Consider the following 20,700-nt stretch of genomic DNA (forward strand, 5'->3'; position numbering starts at 1 on the left):
GTTAATGGGTTCGCCCGCCCTTCCACTGCTGCAAGCATTCTCTTGCATTTTCCATTCGCAGCGCCCAGTGACCGGACGACGCGTCGTTTTAATGAGGCAGCCACAAGGCAGAACGCCTGAACGGCTGAGCGCGAACCTAATCATCTCGGGCTCACTTAAGTAATAAAGCAATTTACCGCCTTTCAATATCCTTTAACCACTTTTTATCTTTTCATCCGTTCTTGGGCTCTTGCCTCTCGGTGCCCCCCGCCCCGTCATGGGGATCCCTTGAGGGTGGGCAACTCCCACACAAATTATTTTCCCGCTGGTTTCCACTTTGTCCTCTTTTTGTGCCACTTTTCTTTCGTTTTATTGTTGGTCCAAAGAGGAGGCTGCTGCTGCTGTCGCCGTTTTTCCGACTTAGCCAGCAGCACACGTTGCCATTTTTATGTCTTAGGAGGAGGCACAGCAGGAGCGGGAGTGGATCTGAAGGAGCAGCAGTGCAGGGAGTGGATCTGGAGGAGCCGCCGCACAGGGAGTGGATGCAGAGGAGCAGCAGTGCAGGGAGTGGATCTAGAGGAGCAGATTGGTTCGTCGCCTGTGGCGTTGCCAGACCAGTTTGATTTTAGTGCTCGGATTGCCATGGCAAAGCCAAAGAGCAGACATTGTCCTGCTTCTGGGTTGCTCTTCCTACTGCTCCTCCTGATGCTGCTTCTGGTGTGTAATGATTTTATTACACGATTTTCTATCGAATTTTATTACCTTTGTGCATGACGTTGCGCCAGGATTGCGGCATGTCCTTGCTGCCACTGCCCTTAGCCCTTGCGGCCATCCAAATGGAATTTACGCACTCATAAAATTGTTTCCCCCACCCTTTTGTGACTTGTGTGGGAATATTTCCGGTCAAACGTTAGAGTCCTCTCCATTTCTTCCCTTTCCGTTCCCATAATTCAATATCATAAAACGTTTATCCAATTAATATCTCCGGCTAATATTTATGATCCGTTCGTGCGGGCATTCGTATGGATATTTACATACATATTATGTATGATGTGTGTGTATGTGTTGGGTTATAGTACGTATATATTGATGGGCATTTATTATAATATAGTTCTGGATATTCATGGATTTGTGTGGAATATTCCTAACTGCTGTCGGAAATAAGTTTTTAAGGAACATTTAAATGAGTGCTGTGGCACTCGTTGCCCATTTACTGTACATGCCACACTTTTGCTCTGCATGACAACGAACTGTCATTTATTTGTCAGAGGTACATGATTCGACAATTGTTGCGTTCTATGATCTACATTGATCTTGAAAATCTATCCAGCAAATGTATGGAAATCACGCTTCAATGGATTTCAGTTCTCTATCTCTCATTCTACGAGCATCTGAAAGCTGTGTGCTTCCTCTTTATCTATCTCTCTCTCTGCCTCAGGGCTGACCTAAACGAGTTAGATTTCCAATTACGATTGGGGCTGCTGGCACTTTTGCTAATGAGGCACCCACACTGCCACTGACACAGCACCCAGCCCCCAGCCCCCAGCCCCCAGCCCCCCCTCCCCGACATGCAACGATCCGCACCAAAACGGAATAAACCTCATTACAGCTTGGCGTGGCTTCGCTTTTATTGTACCTACATACATATGTACATCTCGCAGTTTTCCATGTGTGTGTTTTTCCGCTTGTTGTTTGCTGTTGTTTCAGTGTCAAGTTCATGTTGGCCAAGCTGCATGCAATGTTTCAAATGGCCGCATGCCAAAACTAATGGACTTCACCCCCGCCCCCTGGACACTACCGCCGGATTCCGATGGATGGTTGGATGATGACGATACGATGACTTTGCCATTCCAAACACAACACACAACAGATTCATATGTGGGTCGTGTTCAGTCACTAAATTATAGCGTCGACTTCCATATTTTCATTTTCATTTTCATTCGCATTTTTGGATTAGGAATTTCGCAATGCAATGGTTTTATGGCGGGGAAGGTCTGGGCGGAGGTTAAGGGTTCACTCCAAAGCCCTCATTAAATGTTGGTAATGTCTGTGAGAAATATATATTAAAATGCTTTATTGTTTGTTTTATGAGACATGGGCTTCTGCTTCCTTTTCGTATTTGTTTATGGAGCAATATTTGCAAGGCCGTAGGCAAAAATCCACGCAGAGAAATTGTTGGGTACCGTTTTAATGAATGAAAAATTAATCAGAAAAATATATAAACCAGAAAAAGGTATTTCTGCTTCTGAAAATATTTCTTCATATTTTCTTATCCGTCTCTATAAACTTTCTGTCAGTGTGCCGTGATTCGGTGCCGTTTGTAGTCCGCCCCGTTGAAAGATCCAACAAAGAGTGCAGCAATGTCAGAGTTGCCTCAAAATGTTGTCTGAAAAAGTCATTAAGTGACATGCATACTCTACTCGTATGTGCTACGTGCGGAAAATAGATTCCGATTCCGATTCAGCTTTGGTTTTGGTTTTGGATTTGGATCGCGTCTCGATCTGCGCCCTCGTCTGTTGCTGACGTCAGATGAGCGAGCTTCTGAACCGTATCTCTAGCTACCTAGCAACCCACCTACCTACCTACCTATCTATGTATCTTTGTATCTATGGAGCTGGCAAGTTCATAGTTAAATGATTCTGTTTGCCGCTCAAAAATGTTCAAGCCGCGTTCAGTTCTCGAGCGAACGTTGAGGCGGTTGAATGTGCGCAAGGATCGCAGCTTGGTTTCAGCTTCAACATGGGTCCTAGAGTCTTGTGCGTGACTATACTTTGGTGTCAACTGGCTGCGGGCATAGTGCAGCATCGTTCCTTGGAGGATGCACGCCTGGAGCGGCAGAGGCTGGTGCACAAGTACATCAAAGCGCTCAACAAGGAGGAGGGAGCCATCCGATTGGTCGGCGGCGACAACGAATACGAAGGTGAGCGCAGATCAGCAGAGGATCCGCATGGACTGACGCTCGTCTTTCAGGCAACATTGAGGTGCTGCACAATGGCAAGTGGGGCGCCATCTGCGACGATGAGTGGGATGCCACCGAGGGACATATCGTGTGCCGGCAGCTGGGATTTCCCGGTATGCGGCGATACACGCACAGCGGCTACTTCGGCCCTGCCCGTCGTCGCTTCTGGATGGACAATCTCTTCTGTGAGGGCCACGAGCAGGAGCTGGTCGAGTGCCACTTCGAGGGATGGGGCGAGAACGACTGCGAGCCGGGCGAGGCAGCGGGAGTGGTATGCAATCCCCCGGCAGATGCACCGATACCCGAGCCCCTCCTCAGGGATGAGGATATACCCAAGTTCCCCATTCACTCGCGCTCCCGCTTGTACGTTCAGCTGCGTGGCGGTAGAGAGCGGTACGAGGGCCGCGTGGAGGTGCGACTGGATGGCGGACGCTGGGGCAGCATCTGCGCCGATGGCTGGTCCCTGCTCGAGGCAAATGTCGTTTGCCGCCAGCTGGGGCTCGGCTACGCACGTGACGCCTTCCAGACCGACTATTTTGGGGGCGCCAACGTCTCTCGGCCCGTCCTCAGTGGCAGCGAGTGCTACGGCAACGAAACGGAGCTGGCCGACTGCCTGCACCACGATCCGATCCGCGGGATCGTAAGCTGCCACGGCAGCAGGCAGCATGTGGCGGCTGTGATCTGTGACTACTCCTCGCCCGATCTGGTGATTGACTACCTGGAGATTGAGCAGACGGCCCATCTGGAGGATCGACCCATGCTGCTGATGCAGTGCGCCATGGAGGAAAACTGCGTGGCCAGCGAAGCCTATCAGATACAGCGCGACGATCCCCACTGGCGTTATCGCACAAGGCGGCTCCTGAAGTTCACGGCGGCCGCCATCAATGCGGGCAATGCGGACTTCCGCCCCTTCAAGGAGAAGAGTCAGTGGGAGTGGCACATGTGCCACATGTGAGTAGATAGCTCCGCTTTGGCATCTCCGTGGCACCTCAAGAGCACTTTCCCTTCCCTCCGCTCCTCTCTTTGCAGGCACTTTCACAGCATGGAAGTGTTTGCCACCTTTGACATCTTCGATTTGAGCGGTCGTAAGGTGGCGCAGGGACACAAGGCCTCCTTCTGTCTGGAGGACAGCAGCTGTCTGCCTGGAGTCGCCAAGAAATACAATTGCGCCAACTATGGAGATCAGGGTGAGCGGAAAGCCACTAATCCACCAAGGTTGACCATCTACAGCGTATTTTTTAAGGCATCTCCATCAACTGCTCTGATGTGTATCTGTATAATCTGGACTGCCAATGGGTGGACGTTACGGACCTGAGTCCTGGCTCCTACATCCTTAAAATAGCCATCAATCCGGAGTTCAAGGTGTCGGAGATGAGCTTCGACAATAACGCTGCCATCTGCGATCTGATTTACACGGAAAACTATGCGAGAGTTCAGAACTGCCAGCTGGCGAGACCCTAAAAGGGGCCCAGGGAAATTGGGAAATCGGTAAATCACAGATGAACTGCAACCAAATCAAATTGTGCCAAATATTACTATTAACCAAAGGGGAGGTTGTACATCTACACTCTACATATTACGAGTATCTATATCTTAATCTATATCTCTATCCGAAATTAAAAGTGCACATTTCTAAGGTCTTTCGCTTGAGCTTGAAAATCAGCGGCGTGTGAATATGTCGCAGGCATTGAGACATTGAGATCTTCAAAGTCAGCGAACCATTCATCAAGTGTCAATCGTCGAGTCTGCCGCCGAGCTAAGCTATCAGTGTCGCCTCGGGGCGTTGTAAGGGCGTTGAAGTGGAACTAAAAGTGAGACAAGTGAAGGAACTTCTGATTGACAAAATAGAAGTAGGTATGGTTAAGACTTAAGACAAATACTTAAGGTATCAGTGAAACGGCTTAGGAAGGTTATATCTAACCGTTAAAGGAATTCTACATCTTCGAAGATAAATTTTAATTTATCTCAGTCAGCATTTTGTTATTGATTGCTCCGCTCGTAGTCAAAACAGACTCTGGCAAGCGACTTACCCAACTCATCAATAAGTAGGATAGAAATACACCGAACCCGACTCTCCGTCCCAAATTTAACCCCTTTTCGTGCCCTACTTAAGCCACCAAACGAAATGAGTCAAAAATGTAAATAGAATTCCATCGAGAACTTAGTTGCAAAAGCAAACCCAAAGATTGGACTTGGAAGACGCTCCCTAAGACGCTTGTTCTGATTGATTGATTGCGGGCAGAAGGAAGCTCTTAACTTTGTACATTGAATAACCCCAAAAATGCAATTAACATAAGCGGTTTAGCGTGGTCGGTCCCAGCATAGAAATGGCACTGGGGTTGCTGTTGAGTTGATGGCAAAACAAAAAGCTTTTAATTTGTATTTCGTTTAGAGATTAACAAATCAATCAAAGTACGAAAGCAGGCGCCTGCAACCTCAACGTTCCCTCAAAGAGGTGTTGGACTGGAACTGGCAACTGGGCAATAACTTTTAGCCTTCACTGTAGCCAGAGAACGCACTCAACTATCAGAAAATCAGTCAAAGTCCAAAGGAAATAAATGATAACTGGAGATGGATGTGGTTGAGGAAGGGGAAGTGGAAGTGCAAGTGGATGTGGAAGTAGAAGTGAGAGAAAGCAGTCAAGTGTTGAAGCGTCCATTGGGTTATCAGACACGTGCATAGACACACACACTGGACCTCACCCCCATGGGTCAGTGGATGGTGCAAAGGGAGGGGACAAACGAGCATATAAATAATTGAAATGTTGGTGCTGCCATACGACCCCCAAGTCTCTCTCTCTACTCTGGCTCTATCTCTCTGGAGACTTATCTTTTCGCAAAATTGCAGCACTTTTGGTGTGGGTGGATGGGACGATGGCTTTGGGTGTTCTGCTGTTGCAGATGACCCTTAGTCCATGGCATTAAGCAATCAAACGTTTGATTTTCATTTATCGTGTAATCAAGCGTAAAAATAGCTTCGTGACCAAAGTGACTCATCATCATCATCGTCATCATCCTTCGTCCTTTTGCTACTCTGCTGTGATGTGTGAGTACGTGTGACCGTGTGTGTTTGTGTGTATAGGAGGTCCCACTATCCACTTTCATGTGTGTGGATGACATTACGACCATTTGATTGCTTCACATGCCCCATCCATCATCCAGCTTTGGCCAGTGCTGCGAAAAATCACTTTGATAAGAAGATTTACCAAGGGAAACTTCAATTTTAGCAATGATTTCATTGGTATAGCGGATGTCAGGGATTCCTGTGTATTTTAAAGTGCCACCACATCCCCCGCATTACCTCATTCATTTGATCGGAAATCATTTTTACTCTCTGCAGCAGGAGACCTCAAATTAATTGTAATTAAAAATTTAAATGAATAAACATTTTAAATTATGCAATTTGCATTTCATATTAATTAAAACAAATGTTTGCCTCGTTGCGCCTCTGCCGAACAAACGAAAGCAACGCCGCAACATTCCCCCCACCCCCCACAAATGAGTCAACAATCTACCCAACTCTCTCCCAGCCTCGACCTCTCTCTCTCTCTCTCTATCTCTCTATCTCTGTGCAGCTATCAACATTTCTTTCTCATTGTAGCGTTCTGCCTTGCATTGCGGAAATAATAACAAGCAAAAATATGCGCAAAATTTTCCGCAATGATGTTTTTGTTTTGGTCTCTCAAAGGTGGTTTGTCAGAAGGAAATTAATAAACATATATTGCCAACAATTGCACTGGAAAGAGGTTGCTTAAGGCTGTTGAACTTATGCCAACTAATCGGCTTATAGCCAATTAGGAGCATTTTTTAATATCTGACAAACAACCATGTTTATTGAAAGTTTCCAATTAACCTAAAAGAGCTGCATGAAATTTTCTGTAAATTAAACAGAAAATACAAAACTTTTGTCTCAAAATTTACAATATTATATTATATATTGCCAAAACTTTGCAACTCTCCAACTCAGTGCACAAAATTAAAACATATTTACGCACATTTAAAAATGACTTTAAACAGTGACATAAAACTAAATATATAAAATAGAATGTGGAAAAAGAACAAAGCTTAGTAAGTGCAGGATACTACATATTACTGCATATTGGAGCATGTGTCTTCCTTAAACGCTGCACTTTGGCCAACAACAATATCATTTGTCGTCAATTGTGGCTGTCGCTGGCCCCGAGAGTCCGAGCTTCCATCGATTCTCGATTGTTGTCCAGGAGTTGCACATACAAACATACAAATGTGTGTCACTGTGTCCAATCCCCGACCGCCACTATCCTCGTCCTCCCGTACACAACAATTGGTATGTCGTTTTAGTGAAATTGCAGAAAATTGTTTTCCGTTTCGTTTCGTTTCATTTGATTTTCAGTTCGCTTCTTTCATTGGAAATGTGCTTTTAAAATTTATTGCAGTCACAAGCACAAAATTAACTGCATATGGTACTGGTACTGGTACTGGTATGTTGCACACAGCAGGAGTAGTGCAGCCAGTGGGGCACACAGGCGAAGGCAGAGAGAGAGTGTGTCACAGGGGGGAGGTGCTGACAATTGAAATAACAATTTGCTCGAAATGAATTGACTTTCGGCTCGGGCAGAATTTTCATTGCACCAACATTCTGTAAACATTTTCCAGCCTCAGACGGAACGGAGCTGGGGAAACCCCACTTTCTCCATGTGATGTGTGCAATTTTCAGCAAGTGAAAGTAAAGCAATTTTGCGGTGACAGCATCATTTGTATCTGTGTAAACTTTAAGTTCCACAAATGACTCTTCATCAGGCGTTATCCCCGGCAGTGGCCCGTCATTAGCATCTAATTCGTATGTCATTCTGACATTCGCTTATCAAATCCTTCATCAGAAGGATGGGGGAAAGACTTTCCGCCTCTGATTCCTGGCCGTGGGGCATGTTTCCTGCCATGACTCTTGATTACACAGCAGCACCCAAGATATCCGACTCGCTTGACATATTTCACACCAGCCACCCACCCACATACGTTGACTTATCCCAAAGATGGTCGACATTCGCATACCCAGAAATGGATTTATGAGAATATTTGATCCCACGTCGTATCTGCGGAGACCCATCAACCAAGAGAAGTCCCGTGGATCTGTACCGTTTGTGTCACATATTTTTATGCCCATGGATGGCGAAAGTAATCCCATATCCAATATACCTTTGTCCTCTTCAAATGCGGGATATTAAAATTCACAAAAATTTGAAATGCTGGAACCACAAGAGAGGGAGGTGAGTCACAATCGCAGTCGCATACGCAGTCACCTTTCACAGATCCCTACCCGCCTCCCACTCCCCTCCCACCAAGGCAAACAACACCGCAGGGAACCTTTATACATACATATATAGAAAAATCAACAGCTAGAGAAACGAAAGAAAAAAAGCTGAGACTAGAAAGAGAAAGGGCATTCATACGCACATGTGACGGAAGACGGAAGATAAACACGAGAAGAAACATTCTAAAATCAACAACAAAAAATTGGCTGAGCTTTTGAGCAGGGGAGGGAATGGGAAAGAAAAATGTTTCATGCTGGCGACATTTAAGCGCGGCAGAGAGAAGGCGATAAGAATGCAAATGAAACGACAGCAGAGCAGTCCGCACGGGCAGCGACAGCGCCGTCAGCAGATGCAAAGAGAGTTGAAGAAGAGAGTAAGTGCGAGAGCGAGAGCGAGAGCAGACAGCAGAAAAACCCAGAGTAGGCAGCAGAGGCAGGGCAAAGATAGCACAAGGTATATTTTAATGGGGTGGAACATTTCCGTTGTTCGAGACTTTCAATTTCATTTCATTGCAAAACTAAGATTATTTTGTCTTTTTTTTCCAGTTTGTGTGGTGACACGAATAAAGCAACAGATAGATAGAGTGGCCAAGTAATTTTGTGACCCGAAAATAGGGAGTGACTTACCCTTTCTTTGCAACACCTTGATTGTAGCCGCAGGCATTAAAAGCACAGCAACCAGGAGAACAGCTGCCATATGAGTGTAAGCAATCTTAATTGCAGTTCAAAGAGACAGCGAACAAAGGAAAAAAAAACAACATGAGAAGAAAGAACATCGAAAAACGGAAATTGAGATATAAAAAGGCAAATAAGAAATGATAGCGATTCCACCGGAGGCACACTTTATGGCACTGTGCAAAGCATGTCCGAAAGAGATTAAAGGTAAGCAAAAAATTAGAAAATGAGTGGAATAGATTCGCAAAGGAAGTGTCAGCCTACACTGTTAAGTAAACCTCCTGTATGGGCTTTAAACTCTAATCTCTAACCTCACCCGCAAACCCGCATAAGAAAGCCATCAAAAGTCAACCGCTAAAACGGATAGCAGATACAAATCCATCCGCATACAAGTTACGCCCGCTTAAGATACAATTTTCGCATTGTTAGAGATACACGACAAAACCAACAGTCTACCAACAATAACAAAAAATCAACTGGGAAAACCCTTAAAAATGCGGGTAGAATGTGACCAAAATGTTAAAAAAGGGGCCACACGAAAACCAGGGAACTGAAAGGGACTGAAAAAGAGAGTTAAACAAATGAAATGACAAACTCTCTTTCTTACCACACCACACCACACCCGCTCCCCGGCCATCCACTCTGCGGGAAGCTCGCCGTTCCGTTGACAAAAAGTTTTTAACACGCATACGCCGCGTTGCCGTCGACGCCAACTTTGCGGCATTTCGTTGCATACTTTTTGGCGTTCTGGCAGTGCGGTTCTGCAGAGGAGGAGTACTGCCACCAGAGGTGGTGCCTCCTTGGTTCCCTCCTTGTTATTTTTGCGCTCTTATGAATTATTCGAATTTTATGCGACAAATCACCTGTGAAATATAAATTCCTAGCAAACGTTGCCGTCTCCGTAGCCTACACCCTGGGGACTCTGTGGAAAGAGAATGGTGTTCCAAAGCTGAGCACGTGCCGGGTGGCAAGTGCCACGTTACACCGTTAATCGTTCGTTAATCTGTCGTAAAATTTTCCGTTCGTTCGCCAAAGACAGCAGCCAGCAGGTTAAGTGGATGTAACTGACAATTGCCTTGCGACTCTCGAAACTTTTTAATCGAAAAAAGATGTGACCCCGCCATCCTGAAACAGCGCAGATATTCCGATTTTCCCAAATCTCGCTTTTACCGGGAAACCCACCCACGTTGTTTTGTAATTAAGTGTAGGGCGTGCTGTGCTGTGCTGTTCCTTGAATGACACTTGAAATGGGGGGGAGTTCGGTATACGGAGAGGAGCTCAGGCACTCTTTAAATAAAAGCAAATGTGCTTAAGGCAAGAGGCAATATCTGTAAATGGATACAGATAGCAGCAAATCTTTTGCCATGAGATATTATATTTATTGAAATTCCTATAGCCTTCAGCTGCCTTTGTGTTTCTCTGTCGACTGTCAAAGGCTTTCTCCCCCCAACAACAAAAACAAAATTTGTTGTATGTAACTTGAAGACAAAACGTTCTGATGCAACACCTTTAGCAGGGGCTTATGCAGACGGCACAGACAATTGTACAAGCTCAACATTTGTCACACGCACAAAACATTTAGGCATCAGCATGGAAATTAACAAAGAAACATCAGCATTTATCCGTAGTCCATTGCAGCAAGCCTATACTTCTGGCATCACTCCGTCATGTGGCATGTGTGGATGTAGTTGTCGTCGTTTTAAGCAACTCAAAATACACAAAAGGCAATGTGGAGACAGCAAGTGGCAGCCCCTGGTGAGGAGGAGGAGGCGGCAGTCTCCCAGACTCCCATCAAATGCAACTTGAACGGGAAAAATGTTCAACTGTCTCGTCATCATCCTAGCGAGCAGCCCGCTCGTCGTACGTTATTCCATTTGAATTCTGATTGTCTGTGAACGCCCCCCGCATACACTCGTACACCTAGGAACTGTGCACAAAGTATGTCTGCGTCCATGTCTATAGCTCTGACTTCTTTCCAAGCTGTCACATTTGATACGCCCCTGAGCTGTGTGATGGTGATGGGGGGAACGAAACAAGACCAAGACCAAGACGAAGGCACTCTGCTGATGTTCATGGTGAAGGCGATGCTGGCGATGCTGATGGCAACTACGAGTAAGAGAAGTAATTTCTTTGGTCTCTTGTCAGCAATGTCTTTGTTGAAAGCACTGTGAATTCATTGGGAAATTCAATTTGGGACCCAGTTTAGTAACATCTTTTAATGTATATAGAATTTTGTTCAATCTTTATGAGTTAAATCATATGAAATTTAATAACTCATGTGAATATTCATAATTAATATCTTCAGTTCTTTTAGATGCAGTTCTCAACTCTTTGAGTATTCAAGACTTTCGCTAAAATGCTCTCAGTGTATGCCGCTTCCCAAAAACACGGAAAAGAATTAATTTTCAGTTGAATACAAAACGCAAACATAATTAAAGTTGCCACATGACCATTTTGCTATTAAAGTACTCGTATCTCAGACGTATCTCTTCTTTCTCCTGCATCTGCATCTGCATTTGTATGAATGTTGCAGCGCTTTTTCCTGGTACCGTATGTGTCTGTATGTCTGTCTGTGTGTGTTTGTCTGTGCCAGTACGAAAATAAAACCAAATTTGTCACATCGCCCAGACAGGAGTGGAGTGTGGGGGTCACGATGTGGCAAGGCCCATAGCCATACCCATACCCATACCCATACCTCTCAGCCAGATCGTCATAATTCGCAACTAATGAAACACGCGAGACTTCATTGCCTATCCCCCCCACCATCCTGCCGCTCACCCGACCGGTTGCCTTCTTCTGTCTTTGACATTTATGGCCGACAAACAGAACTTTTATGGCGTTGAAATTAGTGAAGAATTGTGGATTGTGGCTTTGTGGCAAGTTTGTCTGCTGCACACTACTCCATGCGACTACCGTTGTGGCTGTGGCTGTGGCGGTAACGGAAAGGGGGAGGGAGGGCATTGAGGGCCTATTGAGTCATAAAACGGGGCTTGATTGGAACGCGACGTGGGCGAGACGAGTGTAGGATAAGTGCAGCTAATTTGAGATATACCCCGATGTCGTATCCTTCTGTAGTTTATCTGGCGGACTGTTTTAATGGCCAACTAATTGCGGGCATCTGTGGGTAGCATAGCAGACATCCTCCTCTGACGTCGAGGTCACACAATCCCCACACCATGTCACACCATGCCACACAAAAGTGTGGCCAATTTTGGCACTTAATTATGGACAACCCCTCCCGCTACCTCATCCCGAATAACCTATGCGGATCCCTGCCTCATTCCCTGAATGTCTGGCCAAACAATAAGCGTAAATAAACTTGCAATATCGTATATGAAATAATTTCTAGCCAGCGGCTAACCGTCGGCGTCTGCTTTAAAATGCATTTTCAATTTGTTTCAAAAGGCCCACCACACAAGGGGCAAGGACTGAAGAGAGCAGTGAGCATGGAGCAGGGTTCAGGGTGGACCTCAGATGGCTAGTCCCGAACGACAGTCCTTTGTAAACTAATTTGCTTGGAAAAATGGCAAACTCGTGGATACTCGTACAATATATTTTTGGGGTGGCAGTGGAAACCCATCTCATATCGAAAAAATAACGCTTTGAGGCCTCTTTGCATAACAAATACACGGACACCAGCTCGAACACTGACTGCAAAATGTATGCAAACAATGTAAAAAATTCAAAAAAACAAAAAGGAACACAAAGAATTGGGAAGGGGAGCGTAGCAAACAAATGGGGGGAATGAACGCCAACAGCTTCAAACAGGGAGCCGCAGCAATCAACAAGCAAACAACGTGGGGAAAAAATGGCAAATGGAAAATGGAAAATGAAAAACAATTGCTCATTGTCTGAGCAATTATACACGCATTGCTGCAGCCCCAAATAAAGGGACTTCGCCCGTCCACCAGAATGGAACTTGAAAAGGATATTGCACACACAAAAAGAGACAGACACAGAAACAGAAGCAGAAGCAGACGCGACTTCCTTCCTTCCTTTTGCGGCACATATGTGGATCATCTGAAAGAGGATACTACTCATACTACTATATATGGAACAAATGGGAGTTGTAATCGTAATGAAAAAGAAACGAAATGCAAAAATGTCGGGCTACTGGCGAAGATGAATATATAATTTATTGATCAACCTTATTGGGAAAGCATCTGTGAAAAACTGAAGAGGTTCGAATTCCAAATGTTGTTCTATATCTCATAAATCAGTATCGAACAATTTAAATGTGAGATTTAATTGGCCTAAGCCTCTAATACCAAAAAACATCTTGTATTTCGCTAGCCCGAAATAGTCTCAGCGCTAGATTAACCGAAATACCACCACCCCCACCGTTCCGTACTCCATTGTTTTTATTCAAGAAAATATCTACATTGTCTTTAGCTATCCTTAGCCCCATATAACATTAAAAACCAAATAAAAAGAACAAAACACAATTCGAAGTCAAAAAGGAAGCATAAATGTTTACCAGAAAGCAATCTGAATATAAAAATTAACATTTCTTTGTCAATTTCTGGCCATTTCCCCCGTTTGTACTCTCATAACTGGGCCAACAATTTTTACTGACTCATTAAAATGTGGCAGTCAATTTGACAGAGAGATTCCCATAGGGGATGGGGTGGTATCAGGGGCAGCCATTGACAAAGGGAATAAAAAGTATTATGGGCGCTAAACTCATTTATAATTATAATGGACCTTTTACGAACGCTTTTTTTCTCTTTTGGCAACCACTTTTTTCGTCGCTCTCTTCCGGAGAACGGGGCCAACATCATAAAAGACAAATGAGCCGCAGCCAAAAAGCAGCCCAAAAAACAAAGGCAGCAGGCGACAAGAGAAGAGAAGAGAAAAGGGGATGCTAGGATAGGAGGAAGCACTCTCATTGTCTCCATTTTGGTCAAGCAAGATAGCCTCTGGGAGGCACCAAATCAGTTTGTATTGTATTCCTTTTCAAGGCATCTAATATTTTATGTATTTTTTGCAATGCAATGACCAGGAAATAGGGAGAGGAGGAGAAGAAAAGAGGAGAGCAAAACCGAAGCGAAGGAAATGGCTACTTTTCTAAGCTTTTAATAATATCCTTTTTATGTCCACTAAATGAAGGATATAAAGTCAACACTTTGTACAATAAGGCGACCATCCATCCAAGTGGGGGGGCTTGCCACCAAAGGCTTTGGACATTTTCAACGCCTGCCACCCACTGCACTGGCATCTTTGCCACATTTTTTTTTTTGTTGCCTCTCAGCCGCTGGCATAAAAACTTTGGACATCGGACATCGGCCATCAGACATCGTCTTGGTCCAGCCGGGAAGATTGCTTCTTAGTCGCCTCTTTCTTTGGCCAAGTTTTTGTTCCGCCGTAGTTTGCATAAGTTTGCGCCTGCCAGGCGCTTCCGGTTAATGCGGTCGACACAACAGCAGCGCCCCACTGTAAGAGTGTGCCGCCCCACTGTAGCACCCACAGACGAACAAACAAATAAGGAAATCAGGAAATGGATCAGGCCAAAGCCAAAGTAGACATTTATATGGGCAAATCTTTGTGTGATTTCCGCTTCACTGGCGAAAGCTTTCTGGCGCCAAAGGGAGCGGTGGCGCTATCATCCCCATCTCCATTCCCATTCCCAGGCCCCCACTTAATGTGTCCATCAATCTTTCGCTTAGCCTGGACTTTAACTTGTTATTTGGCTACTTTAAGACCTCGTGGCCAAAGCCAAAGCCAAATAAAATCAATCAATTGAAAGTAACAACAGAAATGGATTCAATAAAGTGAAGAGCTTTCGATTTCCTCTATCCTTTTTGGGGTTAGGGCTGCTGCCAGGAGAGATCGATGGGCACATGAGTCAGTGTCTTTAGATAGCCGTAAAGCTAAAGAGCGAACCCTGGGAATTTCTGAAGAAAAACGTCCAAATATATTTGTAATTGTATGTGAAAAAAATATAGAAAAAGTTAATTCCCGAAAATCCGATAAAGTGCAATCGAAGGGAACCTGAATGAACAATGTATAAGTTGTACATTAATCCATTAACCTGTTACTAAACTACGTAATAATTATATAATTTCAATTAAAATTTGATTTGAAGATTGATAAATCGAAACTCTAACTCAGAACTTGTACTACCCATCACAACTTGCTTAACATTTCTACTTTCAATCTCTTTCTCCGATGAACCTGCTTGATTTCACTTGAATCATCTCCAATCACTCTTAATTCTCTCTCTTTCTTTTGCGTACTTTTCAGAAGATCCAGCGTAGCAACAGCCAACAGCCACAAGAGGGAACAAAATTTCAATAAGCAATTAGATGGCAATTACTTGCAACAACTTTGACTCGACTTTTGTTGAAGGGCGAAAGCAATTACTTGAAATTTATATGTGACTGCGGTGGCGACTCCTGAAGGGCCACTCCACTGGCTCCAACAGTTTGAGCCCCAACTCTGGCGGAACCACTCGAATCACATAATTGAAACGCTCAAGAGAACTCGATTGGCGACTGACTGGCATTGAGTGGGGGATGGATGCTCGGATGGATGCCTGGATGAATGGACAAGTTGGTAGCAAGAACAACAACATTGTGTTACATATAAAGTTTTTGCCAGAGGATTTGGTTACTGCGTGTGTACACGAGTAAGTATGAGGGGGTGGAAAAACTAATTGAGTTACATATTTTGGTGCTGACATGCGGTGGGCAGGAGCAGGACAGCAGGGCAGGAGAAGGAGCAGAAGCAGAAGCAGAAACAGAAGCAGAGCTGGAGGATAGTTCTGGGAAAGTTTCTTTTTGTCCGGGTTTGGTGGCACAAACCAAAACTTTACATTGTTTAATTTCGACAAATGTGGGGGAGGAACACTAGAAAGCGATTGCAACCCCAGAGACACTAATCTTTTGTTTGCCGCTCGCCGCTCGCCGCCGCCTCTTCTCTACTTCCCGAATCTACTCCCAAGTACTTTGGCTGTTCCTTAACATGGCATAATCTTTGCTTGTTTCGGAAAAACTTTCATTTGCACTACATACACATACACATACACATACACATAGACATATCCCTGTTCCATAACGTTGGCCTCCTGCTCCTTTCTCTCGCTTCTTTTCTCTCATCCGGCGGCGCCATCTTTAAGTTTCATTAGCAACGAGTGTGGGGAAGACTGTGTTCTGCAGTCATCGCTCCACTTTGCTTTATTTCTTTTTGCTTTTTGCCAAACTGAAAGTTATAAGTTTTTGTAATTGAGCTGCGAGAGGGAGAGAGGAGACCCTTGGCGTATGCGTAATATATGATGACATTACATTATCATTTGTCAGGCAACAAAAAACTTATGAGAAGAACATAACTTCTGAGGGCACGGAGTAGAGATAAATGCTACTCCCTACTACTGCTTTAATTATTCCACTTTAATTACATAGCGAGATTTCTAATTGGATATTACAACGGGTCTTAAATACAGTGTGATGGTCGTACAAACGTTATTTCATTATATTTTTAGGGTTTGGACATGGACAAAATACCTGAGTACTACCACTGAATAAGTAATGCTTGACCTCTTGATTAAATTGACATACAAAATTAAACAACTTCTAACCTCAAGAAACATCTTAGTCCTTTCAAACTATATCTGAAATTCCGCAATTTTATTGTTTGCGTTTTAAATTTGCATGATTTTTACGTCCCCACTCCTTTTATTCTTAATTAAAAAATCAAAAACCCCAAGCTCTGCGGCAAACAAAGTCAAAGCCAGAGGAGCAGCCTAGGAGAATGTATCAAACATCGTTCTGCACATCTTTATTGCCATGTTCATTTGGTTGGGAGTCGTCTCGGCGGCGGAATTGTCTCCTGTCTCATTAGTATGCAACATTGTGTCCGCTTACATTAATTGGGCGTTGCAACTGATTTGAATACGGGTAATCCGGCAGGAAAGAAAAGAGAGGATCTCGGATAGAGGGGGAAATATTTAACCAGTGCTAACCGCAAACTAACCGCAAAAGTGTGTCCGCAGTGTCCGCTCTGTCCGCATGATGAACAACGCTTTTAATTGCTGACTTCGTTTTGGTCTCCCGCTCTGCTTGCGGCCGGCCTTCCCTGTTGACTTATGGAAATTGGCAGAACCGACTACTTATATTGGTTAATGCCAAACACGCTCGCTGCATAATAACGAGGCGGCACCAGCACCACATCAAGGATGCGGAACGACGTAGGACACAGGCGGAGGCGGAGGCGGGTGTGGTGGCAGCAGTAGCATGTGTCTATTTATTTTAATTAAGCCCCAGGTAAACGCTGTTCCACCTGGGAATCTCACATGTTTGCATTCCGTGGCATGTGTTGCTGTTTCTGTTTCTCTTTCTGTTTTACCTGCGACACTTTGTTGCCTTGTTTTTTGTGTGGGCTTATTTCTTCTTGGGAAAACCCAAAGTGCGTAACACTAACGAATCACTAATTAATAAATTAGGACTCGGTCTAAGTGGGTTTCTGCCGTTGCCAGCATAATCATGCTGATTAATTTGGTAAAGGTGCTTGGGTCGTTAAGCCAGAAGAAATCTGTATACTTATCCTACTAAAAACATACACACAAATACATTTATATTTACCACAGCATCATTGCTTTAAAATAATTTGCATTTCTCATATATCTTTAAATGCAATAAGAAAGCAATAAAACCATCAACTTTTGACACTTTGCAGGCATTTTCGTTTCGCCAAAAGGCAAAATGATGTCATTAAAGGCACATGCTTATGGCATTTTCAAAAGGCATTACGAATACGCCATGTGGAACAACGGACGCGGACGCAGACGCAACGCAACAGCTGCGTTCTGACAAGAGCCATCCATGTACGAGTATGTGTGTGTGTGTGGCTATCTCTCTGTCTTTGAGTGCTGTCTCCCTCTGTCTCTCTGCACGCATCTCCGTTGAGATTTTCCGCCAAACATTTTACGTGCAAATATTTTAAGCCTTTGGTGGGGCACATGGGGCAGATCTCCATCTCCATACCCATCTTTGAGACATTATTAGGCGCATATTTGTTGAGCACAGTGTAAGCATAGCATATAAACATATACCCATATATCTCACATACAATACACATGTGTGCATACTTTTTCTCGAGACATGTGTGCGCCTCTGCGGCCGTCATATGCTCCGGCTCCTGCTTTTCCCTTCCCGAACCCCCAGCTGAAAAAACGTGACTGCGTCATCCATTATTAAATATTTTTCTCTCTCTCTCTCTCTCTCTCTCTGTTTGTTCTCCACCTTTTTCTGTGAAATTTTCTTTATTTTGACAATTTTCTTTGGTGACTTTAACTCACATTTAATTGCCGCAACTTTCGACTTAGACTTTTCCCCTAATTAATTAAAAAACTTTGCCAAACCGAAATGCCAACTCACCCAGCAGCCCCCTTTGAAGGAAAACCCCTTCTTTCCTTGATTTTTGGTGGCAAAAAGTGTGTCCCAAAGTAAAAGTCATGCCACGTTGGAGTTGCCAGAAGTCAAATAAAAGATTTGCGGTTGCCAATGAATAAGTGAAGCGGCTTTTGCCTGCCTAACCCAGCCACAAAGGTGACTTTGATTGGATACAAAATGGGAGCTATGTGCTGGGGGTAAAGTGGATTTCATGTCTCATTTGTGGGACAGTCAAAAATGCGGCTAACCAAACCGCAGGGCTGCAAAATGAAAGAGTTGCTGCTAAGAGTGAATGGAACGAATGATGGGAGATGCTTTCATACACGTAAGAAGCGAATGATGAAAGAGTTTTGTGCGGTTTCAATGTCCTTCTGTTGAATATAAATTAAGAATTTCGAAAAGCTTTAATAGTGCGAAAAATCTGAAGGTTCTTTCTACAAGTAACAAAATCTAAAGTTTATTCTGAATTTTGTCGAATTTTAAACAAAATTGTGTACTTGAATCTCTATCCCTTCCTCCTAGTGCATCACTTAGAAAGGTTTACAGTTTACAGAATGTGTATCTATTGTGGCAAGCACAAAAGATGGTATTAGTTAACATGCTAAAATAATCACTGCTCGCACACATGGTAACAGATCCTTTTCGGCCAGCACACACACACACACGCACACATTCGAGGCAAACTCTTGTTGTGTCTCTTGTCGTTTATTTTTCTTTCAACTTGCGAGGATGCAAAAATTTTGCATTTGTTCTGGTGCTTTTTCCAGCAGCATAGTATTTACTTCTTTTGTTGTATTTATTTTGTTGCTTACTTAACAGACAGATGTAACATCAGATGTGAAAGCTGATGAGATTTAGTCCTTTTGTTATGCTTTTTTCTACATTGTACCCTTTAAAGAGGGTACGGTACTTTGATTCATTTGAGGTGTTTGTAGATCATTATATAATACAGGTTTCGTTGATCGATCTAGAACGAAGATATAGTATACCTGTCATGGGAACTATTTGGTTGCTGTTGAAGTGTATCTAAGCCTTCGCAAGTGTTCTTCTCTGTTACTGTTTTTCTTTAATGTGAGGTTGCTAAGCATGGAATTGATAGGGATTGTTGCTACACTGTTGTTGTTTTCTTTTGGCGCTCACTGTGATTGTTGTCAAAGCTGCTTGTGCAGTTTCCGTGCATGTACACGTACATACATATGTATGTATATGAGTGACTGTGCGGAAGAGTGTAGTGTGTGTGTGTGTGTGTGGGTGTGTGGGTGTTTATCTTGTCGCCATCTGCCATCATGCTTTTGCCTCTCTGTTCATTTTGCTTTGTTCTGTTTAATTTTCTGCTTGCCTTTGCTTCCGGCAGCTGTTTGTCCCTCTCTATCCTCTTGTCACACATTTTACTTCAACTCACCCCCACTCCACTCTGTCCAACCCTGTCTCTGCCTGGCTATGCTTGTGCATTGTTTTCATTAATGTTATTATTCAACATTTCTACGAGTATGTTTACGTCATCCTCTCTACAACGAACGGTAGTTTCTAATTTGTATGCATAATTTACAGTTCGACTCCGAAGAACAGTAGAGATGGCGTGATGTGCTGGTTGGTAGAGGGGTGTAACGAAAGCGCTATACATAGAGTGGGGGAGTGGGAAATTTGCAATTGTCAATAAGCCTTCCAGTGTGGGTACAGGGGGTAGTCATGCTATGAACTGATGAAGCAGATGCTCAAGTAATACCTGACAATAGGAATTTTTCATTGATTGTATTGATAGAAGCTCTAACACTTCAATTGAAGTGTACGCTTAAAGAAAAAGAGTTCAGTTTAATAATTTTAACGAGTATTGGCATTTCTGCCACGACATCCATCTGCTGCTATTTTGGTTCATGAATCTTTTAAACCAAAACCAACAAAACAAAAAAAGGAAACTTTTGCATAGAAGAAACCTTCTCTCAAGTACGGTGTTGCTAAATTGAAATAGTTGTGCACGATTGCCCGCCACTGGCAGGAGAGGAAGTACACCCTCGCAAGTAGGAAACGAAAACAGAGGTAGAAAGTAACCTAAAAGAAAAGTAAACTGCACACCCAAGATACTTCGTACATTTTGCGATCCAGCTATTCAACAATATCTTCTTCTTCGCTTTGCCAAAGTCAACAATTTTTGGCCAAACTTTTAATTAAGGAAAATAGAAAAACGGAAAAAAACAAAGAAAAAGAAAACGAATAAACGAATAGATGGAAGAGTGAAAAGCGCTGCTGCACCACGTATTGTTATCGCATGAAGATTGCGGAGCAACTGCAACTGCAATCAATCTAAATGTCGGGCTTTCAATAATATTGTCAGCCAGGAAGCACCCTGGCATCCTGGCAGTCAGGAGTCCGGGGGTCAGACCTCATTCAACTGCAGGAAGAAGCATAACA

General features: G+C 43.8%; 1 protein-coding gene across 1 annotated transcript; it reads left to right on the forward strand.

Annotated features, from left to right (window-relative positions):
- Positions 1 to 2,644: 2,644 nt before the first annotated feature.
- LOC111074490 (lysyl oxidase homolog 3B) lies at positions 2,645 to 4,592 on the forward strand. The gene is made up of 4 exons (XM_022367290.2): positions 2,645 to 2,899; positions 2,950 to 3,889; positions 3,968 to 4,125; positions 4,182 to 4,592. Exons 1-4 carry the CDS (start codon positions 2,719 to 2,721, stop codon positions 4,397 to 4,399), a joined length of 1,497 nt encoding a protein of 498 aa, XP_022222982.2. The 5' UTR covers positions 2,645 to 2,718; the 3' UTR covers positions 4,400 to 4,592.
- Positions 4,593 to 20,700: the final 16,108 nt, after the last annotated feature.

This window comes from Drosophila obscura, unplaced genomic scaffold (genome assembly GCF_018151105.1).
Source record: "Drosophila obscura isolate BZ-5 IFL unplaced genomic scaffold, ASM1815110v1 contig_186, whole genome shotgun sequence".
NCBI lineage: Eukaryota > Metazoa > Arthropoda > Insecta > Diptera > Drosophilidae > Drosophila > Drosophila obscura.